At 30.4% G+C, this 13,448-nt stretch overlaps 1 protein-coding gene across 1 annotated transcript in view; it reads right to left on the reverse strand.

The window, feature by feature from the left end:
- Positions 1 to 13,448, reverse strand: part of LOC129003604 (collagen alpha-1(XVIII) chain-like) — a 354,201-nt gene that overhangs the window by 130,791 nt on the left and 209,962 nt on the right. The window contains exon 2 of the mRNA XM_054431902.1: positions 7,585 to 7,660. Within this exon, the coding sequence (XP_054287877.1) occupies positions 7,585 to 7,660 (76 nt within the window). The remainder of the gene's footprint in view (positions 1 to 7,584; positions 7,661 to 13,448) is intronic.

A 13,448-nucleotide genomic window follows, 5' to 3' on the forward strand; every position in this document is an offset into this window, starting at 1 on the left:
AATAACGTAGTAAAACTAGTTGTAGCTAGAAAAAAACTGCCTTGTGTATTGCGAAGATTAGGTTTAAAAGTACAGTAGTTTGGGGCAATGTTTAATAGAAACTAGCAAGATCATGGTTATATATTATACTAAACCCCATTTAATCTAATGTTCATATGTATTACATTTTAATTGTACTTTAAATAGGATTTTTGCGTTAAAATAATTTACCTATCCCATAGGTTTTAATTTTTATTTACTATCATGACTATTTCTTATAATAATGTTACCTCCATCGCTTCCATTAATCAAATCTTACTGAAAGATTTTAACTGTCACCTGGAATTTTTGGAAATGGAAATATTCAATAATAGCAGTAGAATGTTTGAACAAAAAATCTATTTCAATAAAAATGAAATTTTTGGGTTAGAGGTTAGCTGTCAGGCGTGGTTTTTTATGTTGAACTACTCAACCCCGACTGGCAAAAGTCAGAAAATAAAAAGGTGAAAAACCAAAGGTACGCCAACGAATTGACCTGTTACATACATACGTATTCATAATTTTATCTAGATTTTAAAATACAGACGAAATGTAATACGCAGTAGTACAGGCAATATGTCTTCATCTCTTATAGGATTATGCTTGGAAACGCTTGCCAGATGCCCGTATCGAAAATGTCGTTCTTAGCTTTTGGCTTAGCTTCCTGACTTGAGGTTACGACGAAAATAGAATTTACTGGCGTTGGATATGTCTAAAGATGGATACACAGGGCGTTATTGTTTCTTGGTTTTAAAGCATTTAAAAACAAATATTTTTACAAACAAACTACTTTTAATAACCTTTAGCTAGGAAATGTGTTTCCAAACAATTCCATGACGTGAAACTAGTTCTAAGGTGAAACTTACGAATTGTGCAAAGCTTGTAGGGAATGTTAGATTTAACGATGGAAGCCAGATATTAAACCCTGAAAAATAATTATTTCGTTGGGTTCCGCCAAATACTAAACAATCAGCACGAATAGTTTTTGAATTAAATGTCTGGAATATGTTTTCAGTATATTTTCATGCAAATTAGTTCTAAAATACTAACGATTTGGCATCGGACATACGTATTAAAAACGAAAGATCATACGAATCATGCGTATTAAATAGTTACTGAGATATTCAACGAGATAATCACTGGTCACTTACAATATTATCGAATATTGAGAATGATTTAATTAGTTAAATTAGCTTGATAACATTTAGAATATTTCTATGTTTATCGTATATTTTTCAAGGGTTTCTAAATAAAAAAAGGTTAGTTTTAATTGTACCATGGCAAAAACAACGATTTCCAAGCATATATTTTGAACATCAGAAAGAAGCAAGTACTCTTCAACCCACTTTCACACTGGTTGTGTTGCTAGTAAAAAATTACGACTCCTGTTGGAATGAAAACTCTATTAAGCAACTTGTGATTCAGTCTATAATTGTGCTCTGGCGGGGGGCAGTTAGATATTATTTCAGCCTAACTTAGTTAACTTGTACATTTTAGAACTAACTCAGAACAATCGACACAATGCAAGGATGAATCATGTCCAGTTATATTACAATGTAGCAAAGTTATAATCATATTATGAGTTTTAATTTGAAATCCTCACTTGTAATGTTCCAGGGCCTGATTGGTTCGCGTCAACTTCCTTGATTAAGTTTTAATTGCCTGTGATTGTTATAACTGAAATCATAAGCACTAATAAAACTTGCCTAAAAACATGTCCTTCCAAAATAAAATACGACTAAGCTAATAAGTATATAAAGTATGCAAACCATACATCTCACGCTTATACTAATGAACGATTAAATTAAGGACTAAATTTATATTCAAACATTTAAGGCACGTACAATTCCATAAATAGATTACACAGTTAATTACTCAATCAGTGATTATTGGCTGCATTTAACAAAATAATCATTTTGCCGTCATTTCAGTAAATAAAAATATTGCTTACTACTCAAACCTTAATACCAATGTATAATTTTTAAATATACCATCGATACTTTTTAAATAAATTCCTGTTTTTTTTTATTTAGACTTTGAGCAGTTACGTTATGAGTATTGTGTTGTATTAATAATTCATCCAATAAGCTATGAACTAGTTTCCTCTCCCTTATTAATTTAGACGGAGATTGGATGAAAACACGTGTTGTTGTAACACAAAAAGTATTCATTAGCTTGCATTCCTCTCTGGAAATTAAATTTTTATGAATTTTGCTAATCAAGTACAATTCTTCTTGGCACTTGGGAAATTAAAGACGGTGCAAGAAGAGACGAATCCAAAATAAACATGTCTAAGTGTGTCACTGCATGTTATTACTGAAAAACTATTATACACTTATGCAAACTATCCAATTTCCTTGCTAAAATGTTATTTGTTATTATCCTACATAACGCATTTTACTAAGTAGGTATAACGGTTATCTGAGGAAACATTTATTCTTAGAAAAGTAGTAATTTTATAGCAAATTATAAAATAAGATTAAATATATTTCAAGAATCCTGATACCTTGTACGTAATTTATTGTTTCAAATTGTATTTTTCTACTGAGAAATAATTTATAGATGGATATATTTTCGTCATCTCACTAATCCGAATGCACCTTGAGAAATATTTCCGAGAAAGATCCAAGAGCTATAAATCATTAAAGAGATCTTTGCAAACTTGTTACTTTTGCCTTTCACTTTTCTCTGTTGATTCGCATTATTTATTTACATACACAAAGTCGTCCTAGTTATATACGGATCTATTTAAAAAAAATTAAATCTTATTCAGTCATTCTATGCCATAGTGAAAAAATATACTACTTTGGACTTTGAATGTATTTAACTAAATCATATGCACTTAAAAAATATATTTGATGTTATCATGATGGGAATAATAAATTAACTAAAAACCGTTGAGAACTGCCGATGGGGTTCCCTGATATAATTTTTTTAAGGAATTTTCGTTTTATTGTTTTTATTCACGCATTTATATATGAAACAAAAACAAGGACAATTTTGAAAAAAATATGCAAGTATAAGGAGTAAATTAAATATTTGACTAAATAATTTCAAAGAAAATATGAAATTAATGACTATTCTAAGTCTCTAGTTTTGTTAACGAGCGAAACTTTACAACCTTAGCAAACTTTGCTGGTTACAACAAACATGATATGAGGTCAAAGTTAACAATGTTGTAATTTTACACAGGTGCATTATGCAAACAAATAAAGTTTTATTACCTGAGTTTAAGTTGGTAAAAAACTAGTTTGTTACAAAACAAATAAAGTAAAAGATACTTTTATGAACCATATAAAATGTTGACGTATTTGTGAACGTAAGTGCGTGCGTATTGTTGTGTATCATACTTTTGCAGAAACTCTTCTATGAACTTCGTGAACATTATGTTTAATCATTAAAAACTAGTTTTTTACAAAACATATAAAGTAAAAGATACTTTTATGAACCACATAATATGTTGACGTATTTGTGAAAATAAGAGCGTGCGTTTTGTTGGACATCATACTTTTGCAGAAACACTTCTATGAACTTCGTGAACATTATGTTCAATCATTAAGCTTTAATTTATATTCAATAAAAATTGTATCATACTATTTATTGCTTAATTTATTGGTTAAAACTATTGCTTCTTAGGGTAGTTTTAGAGTTTTTTTTTCCATGAAACCTATGTTTACATGTTTAAAACAGAAGGTTAAAGTCATTGGCACCAACTACTTGTTTTGGCTGTTAACATTTAAAACAATCCACAATCCAATAACAACAAAAATATGAGTAAAGATATAAAATATACTAATATTGGGTTATGTCTAAAACGTCTACTTAAAAATGTCGTCACATTAACGGTTATTGGTCCCATACAAAATATATGGTTCCATCTTTTAACCTATGATAAAATATGACAGAGTTTCTTCGAAGAAGAATACCGTTTACGTGACTGACTTGAATTACTAGTCGTTAACAAAATATGTAAACTGAATAGTTCATGCAAGGTTGTTAAATAAGACATACCATGTACAAAGCACAACTCAAGTGATCTTCGCAAACTATTTGCTTGTTAATTTCAATTTAGATACTGTGGTGACCATCCATGTAGCGGTGTACATGTGAATAGAAAGCTATTTGCAAAACGGCTTCTACTTGAAAATAGTAGTTTGCTTTTTTATTAATACATTATTAAAACTTGGAAAATGTATTTGTTTTATTGTACTAATCTATCTACACGTTCCTAAAGCACGCACTTTATTGCCTTTCCTGTAGCAGCAACCCTACTCGTAAACATAATGGTATTTAAGTGGTGAACAAATCTTAAGCGTTTTATTGAACTGAAAATCGATGGAGAATCGAAATTCGGCCAGTCAACAGATTTACTGCGGTGGGCGCGTTTACATTTGGTACTCATCTCCCTTGCAATTAGTGCAGTATATTGAATCACAATATTTTTCACCATATAACAATTGAATAAATTTTAATTTTATCATTGTAATCATAAGCCAATTAAAAAGTTATATTATTTTTTGTACACATAATGTAAAACTAATTGTACATACAAAAAAGATGCAAATGACAAATTGGATTGAAAATATCTTCATCACAACCTCGTCTCGTTAAACGAAGCTGTCTAATTAAATAAAGGTAATTTCAACACTGAGGGCGCCTCTATGAGTTTGTTATCTCTCATAACTGTTCCACCTTTATCCCATTTCAGATTAAGTGATGTAATTTAGTAAAGGTTATAATATCTCGTTGTTTTTACAACAAACAGATTTCCACAACTAGAACGAAATAGTTGTTTTTATAGAACCGTAATTAGAGTGGTGAACTAGTTGTATTCATAGTAAATTAATCAAAAGATCTTAACGTGTGTAGTTGGTTAAATTTGATATTAGTATTGTTTGGCCTTTCAAATAACAATACTGTTGTTGGATCTAAAAACAGCGTCTAAGGAAAACAAATAAGATAAAAGTGTAAAACCTACTCGGTAATATGTGTACGAGATTTTATTATATTGTTCTTTTTATTTAACTATTGTATTGTACAAAAATTCAAAATAGGAAATTAATAAATCTGTTAGAGAACGTAATAAACAAAATACTGTACGTGGTTTTAGGTAAAACGAAATAATTATTGAAATGCAGGGTGAAACCTCTTGATCTAAGGAAACGCTCCAGTTGTCGAAAACGTAATTGCACTAAAATGATTTAAAATTATACTTTTTATGTCATACTTCTAGAAATCAATAAATTACCAAATCTTTATATCCTTTAAACATAATTCATAATCTGTATATTAAACAGAAACGTTGAACCATTATGTGTTTTATTAATACAAAATACAAAATACAATACTATAATTTGAATAAAGATACATAAAAAACTTCCATATGTTAAACACATTTGGGCAGTGTTTAATATGAAATATATTTAGTGATACTATCCCATTAATGCAAAGCTTATGTCCAATCAAAGCTACTTATGACTATTAATATCAAAAATCACGTGTGTTCATTATCGTTGAAAGCTAATCCCAAAGAGGAAATATTGAATTATACATAAAAATTAAATAAAACATAATATTATGTAGATAAAAATAAGTTCTTGACAAACCGGATGATTTGTTTTGAAAGTGATGTTCCAAATAATTGGTTTAGTTGGAAAACATTATGTAAATTTAAACGTAATTTGAATGAGAATTATTATTATTCTATTCAAACAGTTTATATTTGAAATGAGTGGTTACATTTTGGAGACAATTTAAAGCTGCAGACGAATATCCATACAAATTAATTTATATAGGGTGTGATTTTCATTTCATTTTTTGGACTCACTTTTTAAGGAAACCCCAAGATTCTATGTTATTAGCCTTACTTCCTACACTTCAAAACCGATCAGCTAATATGCACTTTAGCATTGTTTTCCACGCGGCATCGTGTTATTGGGAATTTATTATGAATAATACGCAAAATAGTGTTTTTACAAGTTCAACTATTGGAGTAAGACGGATCATAGCTGTTCCTTAAGGATGAGAAATCTACTAAGGGAGTATGTTTTATATGGTATAGGCCTACAACCTGAACCCGTAGCCGTTCCGAGAGTTGTATGGCCATACAGTATTATTCGTTCGTAAAAATGTTTGTTTGTGTTAACTTATGTTATTTATTCCCCTCTTTATGTGTTTTGAGTACTTTATGACGACCTCCTAGGAGCGACAACCACGTCTAGGGTTGTTTTAGGCCCACAGTAGTTTTTCCCCAAATTATTGGATTAATATGTTTGCTTCACTCAATATTGAATGCAGACATATTGCAAGCATTTTACACCCTAGTCATTATAAAGTCCTTAATACTGAAACATTAAGGGGAAAGCAAACGTAAATCTGCATTAACGACAATTGTGTATTTGTGAACATAATAGGATTATCCTTAAATACTCTATTTGATGACTTATGCAACTGCAAAAGGTATACAGTATAAATTTGATTAATCTACTCAATAAAAAAGAGTGCAGTTTTCAATCATACGGTGATTTATCAATCCGCTATTCCCACTGCAATAGAATTAATCAGGAAATCGACAGAGCCAAGTATGACAAATTTATGTTTTATTCAGTTTGACCGTTTGTCGATAGTAGCGCTTTAATTGAGTATCTTTCTAGTAAAATTCAGATTGATGGTAACAAACATAGTAGGACTGAAAATTCTATTTTTGATAAAGATTGAATTGAACCATTAGAGTCGTTACATCCATAAAATCAACAATTGTGTAATGTAGTAACTAGTAAGGACTTATATGAAATCTTACTTTATAAATGCAACTTAAAATTTTTGTATAAAAAAATGTATTTTTGCTGCGTCATAATATCAACTTACGAAAACAAAGAGCAAAACTGTGCCAGTTTCTAATCAAAAAACATTTTATTGCAGTAAAATTATCAATATATGTAAATATATAGATTTACGAGATTTGAATTCAAATTTTTTTCTCCGGTATTAAATAAAAACCTAATTTACTTTATTAATTATTAAAACGTTTACATAATCTTCATAATGGATACAAATGAAATAATATGCTATCTATTTTTAAGTATTTAAATTATTCCTGTTACATCGTAAAAGTAAATATATTGATTACCATGTAGATCAACATTGAATTAAACGCTAATAACACCAAAAGGTACAGTGTAACCCTTGTATTCCCAAATCTTACACGTTAATTAATAATTAATTAACAGTAATTGATTAGTTTAATTTAAAAAAAATAATCTTTATATTCTAATATAAATCAATAAAACACTAAAAAATATCCAAAAACACGTTTAAATGTCGTTGGATATCAATGAATACTTTTTATATGTGAATTTTGTTGTTGTATTACCAAAAAGTGATCAGATTTGAACTAAATAATTTACAATTAAAAATCCACATGTTGTTCATACAAGTTTTTAGCTAGTGTCTTTATGTAGGGAAATATTGAAATGATTTGTTCAACAATATAAATTTGGAGCAACAGGAAAGTACTCTACAAATTAATACGGGTGTTAAAATGTTTTGATAGGATTATAAATTCACCTGACGCCGACGGAAAGCTGGCAGCTCTGTTGAAGAGTTCCGGAGGCTCATAATTCTCTTCCTCTTCCTGATAAACCTGAAATCATTATTCAAAATTAGATTTTTTTACTTTATTTGACGAAAAAAGTTTTAATTTTATGTATTACTTTATTTTATACAAATGCAAATAAAATTAATATCATGAGTGCAAAGTATTATTTAAATATGTTCTAGGTGCCTTTGGTAAGATGAACACACAGTAGCTTTGGTATTTTCACAGTTGAATATCGATGTTGATATTTGTAATAAATATTATGACCATGCAACGAAGGCAAAGGGTACATTTTCATGAACCCAGTGATAGGAATGTCATGTGATCAAGGAAAACCACTATTCTAAAGGGAATGTTAAGCTTAATGTTAAGCTTCCAATGTTAAGCTTTCTTGAAAATACATCGAGTTAAAATAAAATGTCAGTACTGTAATTTGGGCAACTTGAAGTGCTATAAAAGGTGGTGGCTAATATAATGCGTTGTAAATGCTACTGAAAAACTAATTGGGTGGAAACGATATTAAAAATTAGTTAAAATCTTGTTGATAAAGCTACTCCCTACAAAATAAATGTTTCTAGAGGTGTGTAAGCTAAAATTGTCTTTGAAGGCGGTGTTAGCTTTTTAAAAATCATGTTTTTGCTGAAAAGAAACCAAAGTAGAACATTCAAGAGATGTGCTTGATTTAAGTACCCTATTACGTATTCCTGTAAACAAATATTAGGAAACTAAAATTATATGCAAGATGTTATTTTATCAAGTAATTTTATATATTCAGTATTTTTTTGGGCCCCGTTTGTTAATTTGAAAAAAGGACGCAATTATGTACGAATACGAATTCAGAATGTATTCAGCCTTATGAAAACGACAGAACTAAAGTGATAAGTTGAAATAAAATCACCCGCCACACTTGGGCGTCAACAGTTGATAACTTTATTACTTCGGGTCCCGACTGATTTGATTTAAACGAGTGTGCGGAATATTGAAAAGCTCTTATTAAATGACACGTCATTCAATTTATTTTAATTTTATAATTTTTTTTCAAATTGATTAGCAGGTATACTTTTTGATTTGCCTTGCATATTTAATATTATTGTTAAATTTCTGCAGTTTGACTCTAGTGTAACACATCAATTTGCAGAAATGTGATAATAATATTAAATAGCAACTCCCTCTGTGTACACATATCGTATTATTATGAGTTAAGATGTCCCCACCTAGGTACTGTAGAAACCAATGGGCCAAATACCGTAAGAGAAATGTTTTCACTGGGATAACCTACGGCGTATGAACTACTACAGTTCCATTCCAGATATTGAATACAGATTTAGATTTCGGCCTAGGACCCTGCCTATGAGTTTTAAAATGAAGTATAAAGGTTATTGAGTAGCAAAAACATAAAACATATTTATTTCACTTTCTGAATTTCCCAAATGCTATCCATTCCCACTTTTAAACCTAAAGTGTGAACGGACACTTATAAATCTAAAGATGAACAAATAAGATTGTATCCTCTGAAAAATAAATAATTATATGACACCATTTTGGTTTTGCCTTAATAGTTTTACAGGAAGACTCGTTTCTTACATCATTTTAATGAAGAGTAACCAACGTAAGAAAAATTTCTAAGCAAGTTGCTCAATGAAACATGCGAAAATCAACTTAAAACTTTGAAATACGGTAACGTACAACATGTTTACGTTACTGCTTTGTCCTCAAATAGCAAACTATTCCTAAACAACTAACTACTTAATGCTCCAAGCCCAATGAACATTCTAAATGATAATTTAATATTTTCACCCACACACCTTTGAACTACTAACCTTTGATTTCCACTCAAATTCGCTGTATAAAAGAAAAGTATTTCGTGTCTACATTTTGAGTGGTTAACATTTTGAAAAATAAGAATTACATATAAAAATAAAAACCAACATCATTTCACGAACACGTTATGCTACCTGGTGAATCAGAAGTGACATGTGTCCCAACCTTGTCAAACTTTCCAACGAAACTGTCTGTGCTCTGAAATGCCTCGTAATATCTTTCTCTGACAGACAAACTAGTCTTTATGTAATTTCCTGGTTTGACACTTTAAAATGTAACGTCAATCTCAAAGTTAACGAAATGATTTTTACCTACGACCGTTTTTTTAAAGTAGCCGTTTCAGTACAGTTCTTAGAATTGAAAAGTATCTCATAACAGCATTGTTTACTTTCATAACAGCATAGTTTTACTCATAACAGCACGGGTAACGGACCAATAAGGTTCAAGGATTAAGAGAGGAGAAGTAAAATTGTAATGATTCAAAATTCAACTAATCAGCTGTTCAGGCCAATTTAATTGTTGATTGGCGCAATTAGTGTGTTTCGTTGCATCACTGTCAGTGGCAATGGGAGGTTATAAACGAAAACATAACCTCTTAAATTATGAAAAGTGATTTTTAGTAATTAAAACAATGTCGTGGGTAAAGTAGTGTACGCAACTCGCGTAAATAATGTTAACGACACTCGTAGAAATTTTTAAGGCACTCGCCAAGGCTCGTATTATAATTTTTGTACTCGTGTCGTTAACACTATCTTTACGCAATCGTTGCGTAAACTACTATTTCTGACTTACTATTATTTACTATACTAAATTAAAGATGAGGGTCATACTTGTTTGCAGTACTTTTCCTGTATAATTTAATTTTATAAAGTAGAATTCTTTCAAATCTTTCCTTTTAAAGTTCGTTATATTGTGTTATGTGAAAATAAAAAATACCCTACTGTACTTCCAAATGCTAAGTAAAATACTTAAGTATGCCCTTATAACGCATGATGAGTAATGGAATCGTTTCAGAACAACCACTTTGTAATAGCTTTTTCCCTCCTAACTTTAATGCACTACGATAACTAACAAACGATTAGGATTTACCTGAAAAATTCCAAAACTATCTATTTTTACCATGTTTCTCAAAAGCTGATAGTATGCAATAACTCCTCTGTTGTTTCTACATTCATTTACGGCAAAGGTTAAAAAAAACGAATTAAATTGCAAACACATCAACTGTTTTCCTTACATTAACCGATAAATATCTGTTTTGATAATACATTTAACGTAAACGCTTACAGGTAAGTTTCAAAGATTGTTAATGAGGTAAACTAACAGGGTTTTCAACCGTGTAAACATTTGCCCCAGCAAAGGCAACAACGTCCCAATTTAACTTCGTATCACACATTCATACACTGACCGTTGGCCAGCTCGGTTCATTAGGACTCGTTAGAGTACATTGTTGACTTTGACGGACTCTGTCTGACCCTAAACCTGTAAAGTCTCCTAAGAACAATGGTATAATGTTTTATCATTAATAATGAATAAATAAATAATTATCAAAGAAATTGATCGATATTGCAAACAAAACCAAAACAGTTTTTTATATAAACTTATATGAGCCGACAGGTAAATTTTAAAATTTGACAACACTACTTAAGTTTTTGTACACAGTTTTTTACCACCTATTGGAGGAGGTAAGATTATACCACCTATCTTATAAGTAAGAACGAGACAAGGATGGTAAAAGATTTTAGAAGCGTATCGTCCGCAGTTATTGTAAGATTTTTATTCCATAATAAAGAAACTTCGGTATGAAACAACTTACCGTTGAAGATAATATTTCCCCCGTAGAAAAGCAATACCACTTGATAATTACATCATTAGCATCATGGTAATGTTTATGGTGTATGGAAAAACCTCATGCTTGAAAAAAGATAACAGAAAAAAGGATGTTTGGGAAAAAGATAACATGCTGTCCCAATAACAGTAATGTTAGGATGAAATAATAACTTATATCACTTACACAAGCTTACGCTTGTTAAATTTAATTATTGTAATACTGGAGAGTATCGGATTCAAAACATCTACATGGTATCTTCCTTTCTCTATGACATTAATATGCTTAAAGAAATATAGGCACAAAAAGAACCTCACTCTCACGAGTATTGATTAGGAGGTAAAATTTGAAGTGATTCACGAAACCAACAAGATATATGATCATTATACATACAGGGTAAAGTGCTGTTGTAGTAAACAAAGTATGTTTACATAATTTTATTCGTTAAATATATTAAAAACCTCCTTTGGTCTTGCTTTACCGGTTCCTCAAAACATTTAACGCAGAATTTTGTCCAATAAAAATCATGTTTATTTTTTGCAGTAGAAAAAAACTGTTTAGACGATTGGTTAAGAGTTCAAAACTTCAAGAACATAAGTATGAAACATATTATTATTAATTAGACTGAAACGTGATTTATAGAGAATTTTGCATATTTAGTAAGGTTTTTAAAAATAACACTTGAAGGTCTTCAAAGGAAACAGTAGTTCCCGCGGGGCTTGTACTTGTACATATTTAATTATGTTTCAACAACAACAAAGTTGAACTCAAACAACTAGTTTGGGTACAGAATTGATAGCGACATCTTAGAATATAGCAACCTTATTAAAATTGGATTACCTCAACTAATCATTTATACTATTGATTACTCAGAATTAATTACAGATCAGGACTTGTTTTTAACATCGATGTATATAACTCAACTGGATAGCGCGCTAGGTGGTGGAAAAACGGTCCGTGCCCGCCAATCGAATTGGCGGGATACCGAGGCGGACGGGCCGAATGAACCTCTGTCTTTTACACAAACATACTTTCACTCAACCTGCCCTGCTTCACTTATTTGCCAACGTAAAAATTCCAAATTTTTATTTTTATTTTCTGGAAAAGACAGTGCTTCTTACTGTATAGGTTGTTTTAACCTAAACATATTTTTTATAATTTATTTAGGCAAATTAAAACTGATGATCGTTTTTTAACACTACTAAAAACATGAAAAATGTAGTAAGCGAGGAACTTTTTTATTTTTTGGTCAGGAAAAAAATTCCTGCGGCAAAGTTTTAGATTAAAGTATGAATTAAATTTTTTATTTGAAGCTTTTTTTGATACGGAGTTTCCTTGTACCATTTTTAAGCGATTATATATACGCATAAAACTGCTTAGCGCGCGGCACCGAGCGCTGGCAGCCGTCGGCTCTGCAGCAGTTCACGGTAGTTATATACTGAGTTTCTGAGAAGTTATTATGTAACATAAAATATATTAGTACAATATAAAGGATGGTAAATAAGTCAAGAAACGTAGGTTCATACATTTTATTGCTTAAATCAAAGAAAACACTTTTGAATCATAGTAGTATACAACTTTAATTCACATGAGAAAACATGACAATATTTGGTTAACATTTTACTTGACTGAGAATAGACAAACAATTTGAGATATTTTCATAGAACATAATGCAATAATTTGATTTCAAAAACAAAAAACAATACAATATTTCTCTAACACGCTATTTACAGTAAGACAAAGAATATAACAGTACATAACATTGAACATAACAGTAAGAAATATTCTGACAGTATTGTGTTGCTAAGAATATCATATAATAACACGAGAGCTTACAGCAGAAAATGCTGATCTATTTTATACTGTTATTGTACAAAACTAATAGGAAATCTCATTCATGTTAGACTCATTCATGTTAAACGTTACTGAACAAAACCATTTTATTTAGTTTCTGTCTAAGTCCCAATTTGGACGAGGTAACAGCTGTAGTTTTATCCCTCGCATAAGAGTGGCCAACAACTTTGTAGAATAAAGCCCCTATTAACTTTATTAATTTCATTTCGTGAATATCATCATATGAACCTCTAAGTTTATGTTTGAATACCTGTCCAGCAAAATGCTGACATGCTAGTGCAACAAGCTGAGTTGTGTTGCACTTGCCCTGGACAATGTTTACATTGAACAGAT

The sequence above is a fragment of the Macrosteles quadrilineatus genome, unplaced genomic scaffold, assembly GCF_028750875.1.
Source record: "Macrosteles quadrilineatus isolate MER2022 unplaced genomic scaffold, UCM_ALF_1.0 Scaffold_9__3_contigs__length_116548681, whole genome shotgun sequence".
In the NCBI taxonomy this organism is placed as follows: Eukaryota; Metazoa; Arthropoda; class Insecta; order Hemiptera; family Cicadellidae; genus Macrosteles; species Macrosteles quadrilineatus.